At 41.8% G+C, this 18,621-nt stretch overlaps 1 protein-coding gene and 1 long non-coding RNA gene across 2 annotated transcripts; one reads left to right on the top strand and one right to left on the bottom strand.

Annotated features, from left to right (window-relative positions):
* Positions 1 to 3,773: 3,773 nt before the first annotated feature.
* LOC107304466 lies at positions 3,774 to 4,416 on the top strand. The gene is made up of 3 exons (XR_001550547.2): positions 3,774 to 4,019; positions 4,105 to 4,181; positions 4,279 to 4,416. It is a non-coding gene; the product is annotated as an uncharacterized LOC107304466 (long non-coding RNA).
* Positions 4,417 to 6,113: 1,697 nt separating this feature from the next.
* Positions 6,114 to 12,088, bottom strand: LOC102717162 (alpha-1,3-arabinosyltransferase XAT3-like). Its single transcript, XM_006656013.2, has 6 exons — positions 11,968 to 12,088; positions 9,759 to 9,818; positions 9,308 to 9,364; positions 8,554 to 8,628; positions 7,407 to 7,472; positions 6,114 to 7,297 (listed from the first exon to the last, which is right to left on the bottom strand). Exons 1-6 carry the CDS (start codon positions 12,086 to 12,088, stop codon positions 6,114 to 6,116), a joined length of 1,563 nt encoding a protein of 520 aa, XP_006656076.2.
* Positions 12,089 to 18,621: the final 6,533 nt, after the last annotated feature.

Genomic DNA, 18,621 nt, shown 5'->3' with positions numbered 1-18,621 from the left:
GAGTATATTAAAACATGAACAAATGATATATGATATCAATATTAACTCAGATCAATTGTACATTAATAAAAAGTGACTCTAGAAAATGTATGTCAATTTTTAATGGCCCAAACAAGACACTTATAGAGTCAAAATCATACGGTATATGCTGAAACAAGTGATTGAAACATGAGATGCTCGTTGAAAAGTTTGTGTGTTGTCTTCAGTATTAGTAAAAGAGTTTCTTAGAAAATCAAATTTAGTTATTGCATATTTTTGCCAGAGACATTATTTCTTGACATATAGATAAAGTCAAATATTGAATCAAAGGGTAACTTAGGCACAACATAGAACATGAGCAATATTACCATTTCTCATTGAACAATAAAAAAGGAGCCAACATATTTTGTTATCTTACCACAACATGGCAGTGCGCAACGTAGCTCCGAGAGCCTGTTCTTTGCTGGTAGCGAACATTATCATGGTTAAGTTTATTTTTCAGACACTTCTCCTATAAAAATGAAAACGGTTGGGAGACTAGAGCTTAGTTTGTAGCACAACATGTCATTGCATGAATTGTTCTCTTATGAAACAACTATCTCCAATAGACTATAGATATCATTTCTAGGTTTTGATTTTCAGTTTCCTTTCTAAAGCCATTAAACTGAGGTATTGATTTACAAGTCATTTCTAGGTAATCATTTTCAAGGTATCTTGGAAGGTAACTAGCAAATTAACCCATAATATTTAGGGTAGATGCAATATCTCAAACCAATTTAGCTATAGTACATAACATGAGTAGCTTAGCTACCCAACTTATCTTACTAATCATGATTTTTATAAGAAGCAACAACAAATTAGTTCACCAAATTACAATTACACAAGCTACAACCAAGAAAGTGAGTGAAAGGACATATAACCTAGTGATTGTAGTGACCTAAGTAGCACATAAGGTCCTAGGTTTAAATCTCCATATAAACAAGAATTTCAGATTAGGTATTGAGGGGCTAAGTCCCCTACTTGGGCTAAGCTCCCAAAGTTCCTGAAATAAAAAAAATGGCAGCAGATATCTAGGTGAAGTCCGCATCCTGACCATCCAGACCTCAGTTCTTCCCTGAACCTAGTCATGGTCCTTACCAGCCATTGACCACAGTTGACCTTAAGTCACCTGCACACACAGAGACAAACAAACCGTTTCTGGACACAGATATCGCAACCTGACCCACATTAGTCACACACACACCAACACAATAACTGTTTACAAACTAAATCTATCAATTTACAAGCCAATTGTTCATCACAAAATATAGATCATGACTATGATCTTACACTCTGCGTGACCAGTACTAGTGGTGCGCTGTTACTCGTGTCGCACCCTCCTTCCTCCGGCAAGTATAGATGGCCATAGGACCTGAGGCCCGATGGTCCAGCCCATAGCACGACCATATCACCCAGCCCAAGCACGGCCCGAAACAATGGTAATCGGGCCCGTGCTGGTCTGGCCCGACTGTTAGGCCCTGCATGGGCTGATGCCTTGGCACGTGGGCTGGCCGGGCACGGCTCGATAGATGCAAAAAGTTTAAAAAGATCTAAAATAGACTTAATTTAGTTATATAAGGCTTACCCAACATATGGTATGTAACATAGACTTATTTTAGCCATAAAAGACACAACCCAAAGAAGAGGGAGGAAAATAGACTTATTAGCACAACCCAAAGAAAAGGGAGGAAAATAGACTTATTTGCGCAGTCCAAAGAGGTGAAGGAAGAAATGTAGACATATTTACGCTTCGGCCTATCATGCTATCGAGTCGGCCCAAGGCTTATTGGGTTGTGCCTGGGTGATTGGTGCAGCCCGTGGGCTGACACGGCCTGACCCAGTGTAGTTATTGGACCATGTCGGCTCGATGGAAGTAGGCATGAGCACAGCCATGCGTAGACTGTGGTGGGCCTTAGGGCCATTTAAGACTGGGTAGGATAAGGCCAGTTTAAATGCTCGGTTTCACTACACGGTTTACAAAACAACTAACTCGATGAAACGATGCATGAAACGACTATTCACAGTGCAATATTTCATTGTACCATTTCCAAAGCTAAATAAAATATGTAATTGCTGCTGGAAGTTTGATTGTATGCAGATACAGTTTGATTGCATGAAACACCTCAGGCCCTCAATGGGAGTTTCACTTTGTTACTGAGGACTTGATAAGAGTGACCAAAGGTTTCATGACCATGAAACTAACTCGCTCTCTCTTCTCATAGTTTTATGCAAATATTTCTTTTTGTGCTAATGTGTGATCTAATTAATGTGCATGACACTTTCATAAAACCTCATTGAGACTGGCCTAAAATACCCTTCTACCTCCACTATACTTGCAAACCGCAAAAAAGAGAATATTTGCACGAAACTATGAGGAGACAGAATGAATTAGTTTCATGGCCATGAAACGTTTGGGCACTGTTACCAAATTCTCGATAATGTAGCGAAACTTGCAATGAGGGGCTTTAGGCTTTTCATGTAATCAAACATTGTCTGCATGCAATATATTAAACTTCCAGCACTAGTTAAATGTTTTATTTAGCTTTGAAAATGGTACAACGAACTGTGACTAGTTGTTTCAAGCTCGTTTTATGGAGTTACTTGTTTTCAAACTGTGTAGTGAAACTAGACATTGGGACTGGCTACAGATAAAGAGCAGTGAGGCAGTGTGTGACAACACTAGCCATAGACCCAATTTGTTACTCATGGATCCAGTACAAAATCTTCCATTCTCTTTATAATCCGAAAATACACCATAATCAATTAAAAACAGACAACTCGATTCATAGCAGCCAGAAATATTTTTTCTATGGCTGATGCCACAACAGTGAAAACACACCAACAGGGACAAAGCGAGTGGTGCTGCTCACTGGTAGATCAGGGCGGCATGGTTCTCCGGAGAATGGCAAGGGGCGCTTGTGGGGCTACTCGCCAGTAGGAGGGGGCCATGCAGATGAGTCAACGAACAGGACGGCGCTGGTTAGAGGAGGACAGGATGAAAGCGGGCGTTGCTCGTCTCCAGAGGACGAGTATGGTCCTGGTGGCCCTGCTCACTAGAGGAATGAGGGGGGTGGCGCAAAGGAAGGGGACAACGCTTAGGAGGAACCGAGGTCTGGATGGTCGGAATGCCATGTGACATGGTTGGAGTAGAGTCGTGATTCTCGGAGGTCAATATCAGTCAACGGCGGTGGGATCGTGACTAAGCTCAGGGAGGAGCTGAGGTCCGGACGATCGAGGATGCCGGATGACGATATTGAATATGAGGTGACACATGGTGGAGGAACACCGTGTGGGAATAGAGTCGTAATGGGCTTACGTGTTGGTTGTGTAAACACGGGAAAAATCGTGAAGTAAATCGGTTCAAAACCAGATCGGAAAACAGGAAATCTAGAGTTGCTACAGTACTCTGCTACAGTACGGTACAGTAATCGGACTACTGTAGCGGGCAGAGGCAGATGCGCGTACGTTCGGATTGATGGTCGTACGTCGCACGATGGCTATTGCTTTTTGGATATAGGATTAGTTGGTTGATGCTACAGTGTTCGTTTGGGTTACTGTAGCATAGGAAGAGATATATTTTGAGACCGATCAGGGTGGATCGGTCTATGCGCGTGACGTGGCTTTGTTTGTCGAGTCTGAGTCTAAGTCTAATTGATAGATTTACTTTGTTATAAATAGAGACCGAGGGGTATGTCCTCGATATGTTTTTTTTGTGAGATCTAGAGTTAGAAATTTTGAGTTGAATAGTTGTTGGTTCTAAATCAACAATTTTGAGAGGACCGTTGTTGGTGCGCTTTGTAAATTCTAGTTGATGCAATAAAGTCAAGTTCATTTGATCTACGTCTTCGACTTTCATTTACTAGTAATTTTCTGGATTCTGACGATCTGATCGGCGCTGGTGACTTTCTGGATTTCGACGATCTGATCGGCAGCACAGGAGTGGCGAGATAAAGGTAGCGGTGGCATAAGGAGCAAGGCGATCAAGATATTCTTCGACAGAGGTAATCTTTTATTCCGCGAAAGATTTTTTTTGGTTTTAGTTTTCTGTACCATTCACCCCATGCTGGTCTGTTTAACTCTGTGTAGAGGAGAAAGGATATCGTGCGTGCGTCGTTGGACGGAGAACGTGGTTTGTCTCATGGACATGGGTTGGGCTGGGCTGGGTATGTGCTCAAATATTTTTAGGGACGAGACAGCCCCTGCAGTAATCATCTTTTAATCTCAACAATTCATACACTTCAATTTTTAATTTTCTTGTAGGTTTTTTACGCATGGAGCAAAAAAGCACATCTCTAATTTCTATTGGATCACTGATAAATAATTTTGAATGTTTTGTCCATTATCTTGTTTTGATACAGCATTGTAGTGTGTTTCTCACTATCACTGATTCTGGTTAATTTCATTAATATACCTGTGCAAGTCTAGTACAAATATATTACAAGTCTAGTCACTTGCGGAACTTTTGGTTTCTGTTGGTTTTCTCCCGTTTTGGTTTCACGTGTCTTGCCTCTCCGTTTCCCTTTTTTGTCTTTCGGCGAAAGGGAGAGTCAGATTCATTTCGGCTTCGTGAAAATTAAGCTGCAGAATTGCAACGGAAACAGAGCCTAGATGAATAGTAATAAAAAATAGCAACACAAACAAACAAAAATAATAATAAAGGCCTAGGCCGCGTTGTGGTATAATCCAACTTATCCGATATTCCCTCGTTTTTCACGTGCACGTTTTCTCAAACTGCTAAACGGTGTATTTTTTGTGAAAACTTTTTATAGGAAAGTTACTTTAAAAATCATACTAATCTATTTTATATTTTTCTAATAATTAAAAATTAATTAATCATGTACTAATCTATTACTATATTTTTCTCGTCACATAACTGATCCTTAATTTTGCCATGCCGAACGTGGCCCATGCCTAGGCAAAAAGTAAAAAAAAAACTACCATCTCTGTCCTAAGATATACTCCCTCCGTTTCATAATGTAAGAAGTTTTAGCTATACTTAGATTCATCATTTAACCAATTTATATTGTTTATATATATGTCTAGATTTATTGATATGATACGCTAGAAAATCTTACATTATGAAATGGAGATAGTAACTAAGTATGGAATATGACATATCTTATAACTATTAGTCTCGGCAGATGTACATCCAATTTCATAATTCTAGGATGTGTCTTACTTCATCTTAGGTGGCTCCAGTTTAAGATGGACGGAGTACCCAAAAGCAGAGTTATATAAAGAAAAACGAGGCACAAAACTGCAAGGAAACAAAAGTCTAGCCCAAAGCTAGAAACAAATAGAAGGCCAACAAGAAATTAATATAGACCCAATAAATATTTTTAGATGCCCGACAGCCGTTAAATTTGTTACAGTTTAGTATATGAATAAATATGTTAGGATAAGCTCTGTGTAAGTTTAGTATATGAATTGTGCAAGATGAGACAAAATACTTCTATAATCTATTATTGCCCTTAGTTTATATTGAAGTTGCATATTCTTTATTTTAAAGTTGGTTGTTTCTATATCTTATAGTTAAGCTATGTACATGTTTAGTACAGATATTGAATAATTTTAGGTGACCGATGACTGAGCAGGTAAATAGCAAAATTTAGATCAATTTTTGAGAGAGCAAACAAATCTCAGATCAAATTTTGACGGATGAAACAAAAGAAGGCTTTGCATCATCACAGAATCAGGGGAAAAAGAGATCAAATAGATTCTGCAAGATATGTTTTACTAAACAATTCGAATGAAAAAAGGGCTGTACGTATGCGGACGACTGAACGTGAGCCGACTGGCCCAACTAGCCCAGCGTACCGCCGCGTGTACGCTTCCCTGACCAAATAAAAGAAAACAAACGCGCGAATCTTGTCCGGCGGCTGCAAAATCGATTGATGCGTAACAAAATTTTCAGGCGACTGTAGAATACTAAAGGCACATTAACTATTGTTTTGTACCTTTTTTGTATTTGTTTTGTTGCTCTGCTTGGATTAGTACTGGACAACTAAAGGATCGACTGACACCAACCACAAAACACAGTCGACTACCAAATAGACAGTTCAAAAAAGAAAATATTATCCATATGATAACAGTCTTTAAGCCGCTGTGACCGACAAGTACACTTGCTGCATGACCCCTTTGAACCGATGGATGTCCAAGGTGACGTTCTGGCCATTGAGGAAGGTCGACCAGAGGTGGTTGAAACCCTGGCGATGTATGGATATGGGGTCGGTGAAGACGGGGTGGTCCCTGGGATACCTATCCTTGAGAGTTGTCTCATTGGCCGTCACCTCGTACTCCACGTAGCGGAGGCCCATAGCTGGGACCGGCTCGCCGTAGTCGTACCAGCACGGCCACTTCATCCCGCCCCACGGGATGATCTGCACGACGGTGCCGTTGTGCGGAAGGAACACCATGTTGGTCAGCCCGGCGCCGTGCACACCCACCATCACGTCGCACGAGTTTACCACCGCCGCAAACCGTCCCACGTCGCTGACATCCTCCGGACCTGCGACCACGACCTCGAAACCGAGCTCAGTCACGGCCGCGACGACCTCGGCCTCGTTCGTGAGCGCCCTCGACTTGCGGCGCAGCACCAGTACAAGCCGAGGCCTCTGCCCGGTGCTCCGGCTTACAGGGGTCACCTCATGCCTCTGCAGCGAGTAGGCCGACCTGAGGAAGTCCAGGAAGCCCGGCATGGTGTAGCCATTCCGGGTGAGTGCTGGGTTGATGCCGAGCACCTTGTGGCTCTGGACGCCGACGAGAGCCACCGGGAAGCACCGCACTGCAGCGTCGGTGTCGAGGTCCACGACCGGGTACATGGACAGCACAGCAAGCATGGACTGGTATTTCGCCGTCCACTTGTGGTCGTAGTTGGCCGCTAGGAGTTGGACGTGGCCACCGAACTCCCGTGCCATTATGTAGAGCGGGATTATGATGTCGTTCATGGTGTGGAAGAAGTTGACGCTGTAGCCGCCGGTGGAGAACACCACCGCCGGCATGTCTCGTGTCACCGTGCACCGCAGCGGTATGATGTCGGTGGCGCCTGGCGCAGTGGACCGGATGGTGATCTTCCGGACCCTCTCCATCGTTGCCTGCTCCCACTTGCGCGGGTATGGGCGGATCACCGTCGTCGCGTTCTCCGCCCGGTAGTCCGACGATGCGACGACGTACACCATGGCGGTCCTGCCATGGATACGGATGTCACCTTCCATGGTACAGGTGTCCATGGTACCACTGCTAAAGTTACATGTTAAATTGCTCCTTGGGGCTGCTACATCTGCATGCATACGTACGTGTGACACGACCGGTTAGCTAGCTAATAATTATAATCACATTTATAAGACAGTCGTATTATATATTGTCTTTGTTATCTGGAAATTACATACCTGAATTTATCAAACGGCTGTCTTTCGACCCATTCATGGCAAGGAATTGGCTTGGTTGGTTTGAATCTGCAACAAATCAATAGGGTATCATAGACCGGCTTTATTATCATAACGATATAGCTTACTTTTTTGCATTTTTGCGATGGCATTGAAATTAACGTTGGTGTATACATTGTGAACCACACGGTGAAATACTATCGCGCCGAGTAAAAACCGCCAAAAGATACTACACAAACAGGAGATACAAGCTACCGATCGTTCAGGGCTTTCGTTTTTGGCCTGGTTGGACATTTTCACAGTGTTGAGTAGCCCGTTCAACGGTCCACATAGATCTGTCATGTGTGCCGCTGTTCAAAATAATCATTTCACGGCTAAAATCGACAGACAAAGTCCATTAAACTGTTGAGTGCTGACTAGCACCGATTAGTGTTTTGCAAGGTAGGTTTCTCAGGCCCTGTTTAGTTCCAAAAATTTTCTCAAAAACATTATATCAAATTTTTAGACACCTAAATGAAACATTCAATATACATAAACATTAAAACTAATTACACAATTATAGGCGAAATCGCGAGACGAATTTTTTGAGCCTAATTAGTACGTGATTAGCCAGTAACCTACATGTGCTAATGATAGATTAATTAGGCTTAAAAGATTCGTCTCACCGTTTCTTGGTGGAATCTGTAATTTATTTTATAATTAGACTATGTTTAATAATTTAAGGGCCTCTTCGCTTTGAAAAAATTTGGAAGGAAAATTACAGGAATTGAAACTGTTTTTTCTAAAAATCCTATAAAATTCCTGTATTCCGAAGAGACCCCAAATATATGTTTGTATATCCAATGTCATATTTTTGTAAAAAGATTTTACAAACTGAAGAAGGCCTTCTACGAGCATCCAATCTGATGATCTGACCATTCGAGCTCAAGGCATGAGTTCTACTGTACACTAGTACACTTCATCATTTGTTTATAAGCAAAGGAATTTGGACTTTTCTATTACTGTTGATTCGTTGACTCCTTCCTACAGTTGAAATTTCGTGTGCACACCACGTGGCACGTGCGATCACTGCGTCCTAGCTAGTCGTGGAATATTAAATTAAGTCTTGGAAAATTAAATTAACATTGATTGCGCAGAAAGCTATTGTTACCTTTACTCGCGTCGACGTGGTCTCTCATCTCGTCACTCGACGACGTTAAAGGAACCGGTGCCCCGACGACGGAATCTGAATTAAATGAAGTACACATGGCACGTACCGTTGTTAATGCAAACCGAGGCATGTGTAGAGTTGAAACTACGACAAGATAATTAACTAAATACTGCACCGTCCACATATGTAAGTGTGTTTTTTCTAGTCTACAAAAACTTTCGTAGCCTGATATTAAGTACGTAGTACGTGGGAGTTATGCCTACTTTGGCCTCTTACAAGAGCATGCAGATGTTGGATTAATTGGTGGAACAATATAACTATTGGCATCAGAGCATAGAAAGAGTACATAAAGTTAACCACTTCGAAGCAATATTACTAAGGCAACCCGCAATGGGAATTTTATTCTCGTAATCTCATTAGCTATCTCTAGCTAGTGTGCCATATCACCGCTGATGATGTTACAAAGAATAAATGATCGAATAGTTGTAAAATGTGTTTCATATATTTAAAACTGTCTATTATTTCAAATATAACTTGCCTTTTGTATGTATTACTTATGTAACTATCAAATAAAACTAATGCATTGTATGGTTATTTCAACGATCAACTAATTATCTTATTACCAATGTGGTAATTCTAGAAATATTCAAATTGTTCCATTAATTGTTGTTCTTGGTGTTTGGAATTTTTGGTAGACATATCATTGATGAATAAATAGAGTATATTTTTCTATACATATCTTAATATGCCATACCTTGTAGCTTCGTTCCGTCAAGTGTTTGTTTATGTTGCCATCTTGCTCGGTCTAGACCTGTGGAAAGGTGAGATCAGACTAGTAGTTTATAGTCCCTCCCACCCTAAATGTTGACTTTGTTATATACGTTTGACTATTTGTCTTATTCTAAAAATTTACATAATTATTAATTATTTTTATATTATTTTATTTATTATTAAATATACTTTTATGCATATATATATAGCTTTACATATTTAACAAAAAAATTTGAATATGACGAATAGTTAAACATGTATAAAAAAGTCAACGACATTAAACATTTAGAGACGGAGGTAGTATAATTTAACTTCTGTCGAGCAGAGTTTGCAACCAATCTACCACGTTTTTATTTATGATGGTATGATAGATAAATGCGTTGTAAATACATGCCCTGCAACCTATATACATTTATCTGCAGATATATGCTCACCGAAAGATGAAACCTTCATAACCATTTCATCTGCAACTTTAGTAAAGCCGGTGTCTCCAACTGCACAACACCGGAGGTACAAGAGTTGTTAGTAATTTTATATAATGAATCCGTTCGGGTATAAACATATGTAACATATCCTAATTTTGTTACACAATATAATGATTTCTACCACTATTCATATTTATCGTATTATTTAACACATTAATCATTTCTTATGTACTTTTCCCACCTTACCGTCATGTACGGTTAGGCCTCCATTCAAGGATGACATCAAATTATTTTCTCTTTAACCTTAATATTTACAAATACTATATAAATAATTATATTTTGAAATGTAGAACTATATAGTAATTAAATAATTACAATTAGATATGCACGTATTTGATTTATGTTCATTAATTAGATAAATCTGAAAAGACTGGAATTAATTTCTGTTTACGAATGATTTAATGAAGGCCTTGTATCAAGGGGTACGCACAATAATATATATATATATATATATATATAATATTTTGTTAACTTTAATACGACATATGTAAAAAAAAATCAAATGCTTGATGACTGGACTGGTATATATTTATGTCAAGTAAACAGAATACACTAGATTGATTCTTATAATGTATATACTAGTCTGATCATAAAGCCGAATGTGGTGGAAAAATCAGGCAACACCTATTGAATGTAGTGTAATATGATTGTTTCATGCATGGTGGAATACTAACAGAAGTTACGCGTTGTTCTTGTAAAGGGAAATTATTTAATACCTTAACTGATCATAAATTTGTTTGGGTGCATGTTGTCTAAATAGACAAAGAGCAATATTATACAATATATATATATATATATATATTATGGCTCTTTTTTATTCTAGATTTTAGGTGTTCATTTGCACACTTCCCAAACTCTTTAATGGCCCATCTTGATCAATATATATATATATATACATATATATACATATATATATATACATATATATATATATGTATATATATATATGTATATATTTATATGTATATATATAATATGTTTGTGGAACATATTTATAGAACAAAATTTTAACTTTATACGCTCTCCATATTTTAATAGATTGTGCCATTCACTTTATAGCACAAACTTGATCATTCGTCTTATTAAAAAACTTACGTAACTATAATTTAATTATAACATGCATTTTCACATTGCACAAAAGTTTTGAATAAGACGGATGACAAAACATGTGCTGAAAAATTAATGGCGTCGTATATTAAAATACAGAAGGAAGATATAATTTATTTGTTATTTTCAAAATTAGATAGCAGAAAAATAAGAATATCCAACAATCCATCAATTTTCTTGGAATACTTTTGTAGAATTGAGTGTCATGTTCTATCTATCCCATCAAATACGCAAATCCAAATTGCAAATGGGACAAAGAATTAGCTTTGACCATGAATATTTACATCTTGATTTGTTCAATTCTTGCTTAGTTCGTTACTCACTACATCCCAAATTGATTATCATATAAGGCTTGGGTACAGAGACTAAGAATCTATTTAATGAATATTGAAAAAGCTAGAGTCACACATCCCTACATGCATACATGCAAAATTTGAATTTGCAAATCACACCAAAGCTGATTGGATAGTTGCATGTAAGCATTTAATCTGGATGTGAACTAAATGGGCTTTCACACTACAATTAATGCATAATAGACTCTCCTCTCTTATATGATGATCAATTTGGGATTTCTCTTTTTCTGAAATATGATGATAAATTTGGGATGGAGGGAGTATTTTACTGGGGATTGTCCTTTGTGTTCCTCCATAAATATTGCAATTGAATTATTTAATGCATATTTATGAATGAAGTATGGCACCGTACTCTATGCTAATAATGTTAATTTTGAAATTTTTCATATGCAGCCATTTTGGTGGTACATGATAAATGAGGGGGATTATATAGTTCTAATGGTGCGTTTGAGGAGAGAATTTCACTGACTCAGGTTTATGAGGGAATATTTTTTAATACGTCAGTGTCCGGTGGAAATGCATATTTGTCAGATATATAACACCAGCCTAAACAAAGAAATCGACATGGAGTTAACAGCCCAAAGTAAAAGGAAGGAAGTAAAACGTCAAAGAAGAAACCCAGCTAGAGTGCGCAGAAACAAGTATGAGAAGCACACTGTGAAACCCGCTCGGTTTTGCAAAGAGGGTAGACAACTTACGGCGAGCAACCTGAGGCAGGAAATCAGTCTTCAGCACAATGAGAACGAAGAGAGGCAGTATAAGCCACACTACCGCCACTCCAGTCCAACCCTTCTTAGCACGCTCGTGCCGCCCCTTCATCTCACTGTTTAGCAAACCAAGCTAGCTGGTAGAAGAGATCTCCTCTCCAAGAGCTCACTTCGATATTATATAGCTGGCAGACTAAGCTATACGTCGATCGCGAGCGCGAGCGAGAAACTAAGTTGGGGCTATCTAGCCAACGATCGATGAGCACGGTGAGCTAGGCGTGCATCAGTAATATATATGCGTATACTATTGGAACTTACGAGTGAAGCATGCCGGGCCATCGTTCAGACGAGTTTCAATGCAAACGAGCATAGTTTAATCTATCGTTATCATTTCATCGGTGCTTATGGGTTGACCTGCAACCAGTAATTAAATACGATGCACATGTTTGCTAATCTCATCGATCTAGCTAGTAGTTTACGGAACGAGCCAGCTAATACTAGTCTGCAAAACAATCGTAAGCCTCATGTAAACCTAGTTGTGATGCTCATATGTTTGGTAATTGGTAATAAGTTAGTGGTGTGGAATAATCTTCTGACGCAAATCGCTAACTCAGAGCTTATGCAAGTTCAAGATGAATTCAATTGGAATTTAACTATGACTAGAGAATTTTTAGTGAAATCTCATTACTTGGTATATCAACAAGTTTCTTTGGAAGATATATAAAAAGTCGACTAAAATTAAAAATCTTCTTATGGTATATGCGCCAAGGAGTTATCCTGACAAAGATAATCTTGCAAGCAAAACTAGAAGGGTGGTAAGAATTGTTTTTAATAAACATGAATCAATTGTTTGTTTGTTTTTTAGTGTCATTTTACGAGATCAGTGTGGTCCATAGTTCAGATGGTTTCAGGCCTGGCACAGCCTTGCTCATATATTTGGTAATTGATTATGGGGTTTCAGGAAAGATATAAAGTCACTTATCTTGCTGGAGGCAGCGTCGACCTATTGGTTGTTATGCAGGGTCGTTATGGTTATGCATGATCGAATGAGATAGTGTTTGATAAAAAAAGTAATTTCTTCTCCTTTACATGTTATTTTGAGAATTATACACTGGCTCCGTACATGGGCTATCGTCAAGAAACCTAGATTATGGAATATAATGCTTATGGTGTCCCAACAGTTGAAAATGGTGGTCACAGAGCTTTACCCAGGATTACGGGTGACAGTCTAGATCGAGCATTTCTTCTTAGATATGTTTTGCTCTATTTTGTAATAAATGGCAATGTATGCGTCTAGTTTTTTTGCTGTGTGCATCTTAATTATGCAAAGATCGGAAGTGGCCTTTAATTGATTGTGTCGTCTTGATGTAATCATCTAAGATCAACAAAAGCTCACTTTATCTAAAAAGTGTAAACTTAGTTCTATACATGCACCAAGATAGATGTGTTAGATACATGATTGAGAGAAAGATATATGAGAAAAAAGTTGGAGCCAATCTTATCGCTAACAAACTGTTGGAGATTGAACCCCTCTAGGGTCGCGTTCGCAAGGGAGGCTGAGTTATCTTAGCCTCCTCGTTTTCCACGCGCACGCTTCCCGAATGTCATGCCTTGAGTTTTACCCAACCCTAAAAATAATTAAACAATGCATTAAAAATAATTTGTTAATTAAAGTTCAGGAGAAAAGCAGTGTGTAAATTTAATTAATTAATTGGAAGATTTTCGGAATGTTTTAAAATGTCCTGAAAAGCATTTTAAATTTATTAACAGGATTTAAACTTGAATTACAATCAATAAAATTTGCTCAAACAAACTTAATTTAAAATTTGGCAAAAGTGGGGCTTTCCTTTTTTCCCTCATTTTTCTTTCTTTTTCCCTTCCTTCTCAACATGGGCCCAAGCCCAATTCTCCTCCTTTCTTTTTCCTTCTTCTATTTCCTTTTTCTTTTTCCCTCCTACCTCTCCCGGCCAAGCCGGCACGCTTCCTCCTTTCCTCCCGCGCGCCTCCCCTCCTCCTCCTAGGCCGGTCGCTCGGCCAAGTGCGCCTTGCCCGTCCGCGCCCACTCTCAAAGTCCGGCCACCCTCCCTTCCCTGGCCGAACTTGTGTCATCGACGTGTCTGAGCCGGACACTGCCGCCGCCGCAACCGCCGTGCCCGCAACGGCCTCCGCCATCGCGCACGCGTGCACGACCCAATCTCCAACGGCCGTCCCGCCCTAGCTGGCCGTCCCGCCCTAGCCGGCCTCCCCGTGCCATAAAACCCCCGCCTCTCCACCCCGTTGCCACTTTTCCCCTCGCCCGTTCACCACCGACGACCGATCTCGCCGCCGGACGCTGCAAGCGGCCGCTCGCCCTCGTCACCCCATGTTTCGTCCCCTCGCCGACCTGCTGCCCTCCCTCTGTCGCCGCCGGTGTGCTCTCCCCTCTCCTCTCCCTCTCTTTTTCCGCCACCGTCGGGTCTCCTCCCACTAGCGCCGTCGTCCGGCAAGCGCACCAACTCCCCGTCGTTGCCGCGTCTCCGCCCGTCGTCGCCGTCGCCACGCGGTCGTCGTGCCATTGCCTCGGACGCCCGTCCTCGCCTTCCGCCACCACGCGTCGTCGCCGGCTCGGCCGTGCAAGCACGCTGTCGCCGTCACCCATGCCGGCTCCTGCGCAAGTGCGCCGCCGCCCCATCGTCGGTCACCGATCGTCGCCGCGCCATCGCACCGTCGTGCCGCATCATGCGTCGTCGCTGCGCGCCACCGCTGTCACCGGCCGACGTCGCAGGGGACAGCCGCCGCCGGGGTCTCTCTCCGCTCCCCTGTCATCTCTCTCTAACCGACGTGACCCTCCCGTCGGCCTCAACCTCTCTCCCTCGCCCCGTGTCCCACCTGGCAGCCGCTAGCCGGCCACCCCCCTCTCTCTCTCCCTGCCGTGCGGGCCCAGCCGGCAGCCGTCGGCCCCTCTCTCCTTCCCACGGGACCCGCCTGTCAGCCGCCGCCTCCCCTCTCTCCCACCGACCGGTGGCCCCAACCTGTCGGCGCCACCTCCCCCTCCGCTCACGTCATCACCCCATTTAATTGCGCAATAATTCATTTAGGACTTTTCTGTTTTGTTAAAAACCCAGAAAACTTTTAAAATTCATAACTAATTCATTTAGTCTTAGTTTAGGTCCATTCAAATTTTATTAAATTCATAAAATTGTCAAGAATCCATTAAAATAATTTCTTTCTCTGTTTCAATAGTTTTATAGCCTATTTTGCTTCTTTTGCTCTGTTTGTAGTAGGTTTATCGCCCGTCGAAGCGCCGATCGTCCTCGAAGTCGTCGCCGAAGTTCCTCGTGGGTCAGAGCAAGGCTTCGAACTATTTGACGTACCAAGGCAAGGGTTGGCGTGATGTAGTATGGACAGGCAATCGTGGTGTAACAAAAGCCTCTGCTGCTTCTAGATCTACCAAGGCACAAGAGGGGACTGCCCGACTTGGTGTAAAGGAGGGGGTGAAACCTGAAGTGCGGTGCGATTGAATAGGGAGGGTTATGTGATGGGCCCTATCACAGTTTTCTTTCCGTGGTATCGTGGTGATACACCGGCGCACGTTCAAGTGTAGTGGAGCTGTGTCTTGTGGGTAAAGTTGTACACCTCTGCAGAGTAAAACTATTCGAATAGCCGTGCCCGCGGTTATGGAGCGAACTTACAGATTCACTGGGATTAGTCAAACCTTTTAATAACTTAATGAACTTGGAACTAGTTTGACCCTGCGCAATGTGGTGTAACATTGGCAGTGGTTTGGGTCTGTCGCAACGTGGTGTAACGTTGGGCAGAGGGTTGACCCTGTTGAGGTGTGGTGTAACGCTGGACTGTGGTCTGGGCCTGTTGCAGCATGGTGTAACGTTGGACAGTGGATGATTATCTTACATGTTACTTTACTCTTTTTATTCAGTCTATTTTATCTACTGTTTTGCTAACTTACTGCTGCTTTATGTAATTTAACCTTAGCCTATCCTTGATCCCATATTGCGTTCATTATTCTCCTCTCTTGCGTGTTACTTGTTGAGTACGGTGGTTTGTACTCAGCCTTGCTTAATTTTTTCCCACCAGTGCAAGTGCCAGAGTTTCAGTCAGAAGCTGGTTCCGAAGGTTGAAGTGAGGTTCAGTCCACCGTCGAGAATGTTTGTGGTGTGGAGCCGTCATCGCCAGCTGAAGCTGAAGATTAGATGGTTTTTATTGTTTTCTTTTTCCGCTGCATTTCGATAGATAACTGTTTTTATTTGTTTTTAAGTCGTGGAACTGTGTATTAATTTGTCATAGTGTGTACTCGGGCTGATTCCTGGACCGAGATATAATGCATGCTATTGTTTAGAAATTTGGTGTAAATTTCTGGGCGTGACAAGTTGGTATCAGTGCCAGTCTTGACCATAGGATGAGCCAAATGGAAACTCTAGGAGCCCTTCTGGCATATGCCATAGGTTGTGCAAAATTTAAGTCGTTTCAAAAAACTGTGTCGAGTCTTTTATTTTTGAAAATTTAGTCAAGCATACTTGCTTCTCCAACCTTGATCTCTCTAGATGTTTGTTATCCCATCGACGCAACCCGTACCTTCATCGTAGAAGTTCTCAACAACTCCTTCCGAAGAAGAGTCTAGTCTTCGCTACTCCAAGCGTCGCTCTCAAGTTGAAGATGGAGTCGTTCAAGAGTCAAGCTTCGTTTCTCTAGTCATCGCAGTTGTTTGAGGCATAGACGATACCCTAGTGTCGTCTCTTAGTCGTTGCTTGGTAGTTTGTGTGTAGGTTTGTTTTGGAGCTAGCGGTTCACCATAACAAGTAGTGGCGTTATGGTTGTACCACCAGGAATTGTGTGTTTTTCTCAGTGTTTTAATCAAGATCAGAAGATTACAGTCAAGTAATTCAGAAAAGCCCTTTTGATTTTCTTCTCCCCTTTGTCCTCCTGCTCTGCTCAGATGGTGCACACAAGTAACAGTAACCGCAACAACATTGGAGCGACTGGAAGTCAAGAAAACCATGAAGGTTCACGCAATGGATCACCACTACCGCAACAAGAGGACCCGACGATTGCCCAAGTTCTAGCCAACCAGGCTTAGATGATGACCATGATGATGCAACAGATGCAACAACAACACCAACAGATGATGCAGCTTTTGATGAATCAGCAACAGAATCAACAGTAGCAGCAACACCAAGGACCACCGCTAGCACAATCAAAGTTATCAAAGTTTCTTCGAGTTTGACCACTGACGTTTGCGAGCGCAACCAACCCGATGGAAGCAAATGACTGGCTACATGCAATCAAGACGAGCTGAATCTTTTGGAGTGCAGTGATCAAGAGAAGGTCGCTTTCGCGACTCACCAACTGATGGAACCCGCCTCCGCTTGGTGGGATAACCTTTTGGCTACTCGGATTGCCACTACAGATATCACTTGGGTCGAGTTCTGCAACAGTTTTCGGAAAGCCCATGTGCTAGATGGAATAGTGGCACAGAAGAAGTGTGAGTTTCATGATCTACAACAAGGGGACATGACAGTTACAGAGTATCTCCATGAGTTCAACCGCCTCGCACGTTATGCCCCGGAAGATGTGCGCACCGATGCTGAAGGACAAGAGAAGTATCTTGAAGGATTGGATGATGAACTGAACAAACAGCTGATCTCAAGAGACTTTGCAGACTTCCAGAAGTTAGTGGACAAAGCAATTTGCCAGGAGGACGAGTGCAACCAGATGGATCACAAGAGAAAAGCGGAACAAGTCAACACAGGAAAGAACCAGAAGCCACGTTTGCACTTTGGACAACAACAGGGGTCTTCAACACTGATTGTTGGTCAACACCGACCCTTCAACCCAAGCGACTACAATCCCCAAGACAACAACAATGGAGGACAACTGCAGTCCTTTCCAGCACTGCCACCGCTAAGCCAAACAACACCAGCTCAGAAGCCAGGGGTTTGTTTGAACTGCAACAAACTAGGTCACTTCGCCAAGGAGTGTCCACAACCAAGACGCAACAAACCAGGATTCATGCAAGCTCAAGTCAACCAAGTCTCAGCCAACGAAACTCAAGCCGCACACGAATTTGTTCCAAGTATGTTCTGGCAACTCTAGGTTGCTTATCTACACCTCTTTAACAGCTCCTCCGAATCTTGGGGACAAGATTCTGTTAAGGGGGGTAGATTTGTCACACCCTGAGTTTTACCCAAGCCTAAAAATAATTAAACAGTGCATTAAAAATAATTTGTTAATTAAAGTTCAGGAGAAAAGCAGTATGTAAATTTAATTAATTAATTGGAAGCTTTTCGTAATGTTCTAAAATGTCCCGAAAAGCATTTTAAATTATTAATAGGATTTAAAATTGAATTACAATCAATAAACTTTGCTCAAATAAACTTAATTTAAAATTCGGCAAAAGTGGGGCTTTCTTTTTTTCCCACCCTTTTCTTCCTTTTTCCCTTCCTTCTCAAGATGGGCCGAAGCCCAATTCTCCTTTCTTTTTCCTTCTTCTTTTTCCTTTTTCTTTTTCCCTCCTCCCTCTCCCGGCCAAGTCCGGCCAAGCCAGCCCGCTTCCTCCTTTCATCCCGCGCGCCTCCCTTCCTCCTCCTGGGCCGGTAACTCGCCCCAGTGCGCCTCACCTGTCCGTGCCCGCGCCCGAAGTCCGGCCTC

Source organism: Oryza brachyantha, chromosome 6 (genome assembly GCF_000231095.2).
Source record: "Oryza brachyantha chromosome 6, ObraRS2, whole genome shotgun sequence".
Classification (NCBI taxonomy): domain Eukaryota; kingdom Viridiplantae; phylum Streptophyta; class Magnoliopsida; order Poales; family Poaceae; genus Oryza; species Oryza brachyantha.
This window is presented reverse-complemented; position numbering and strand designations above follow the sequence as displayed.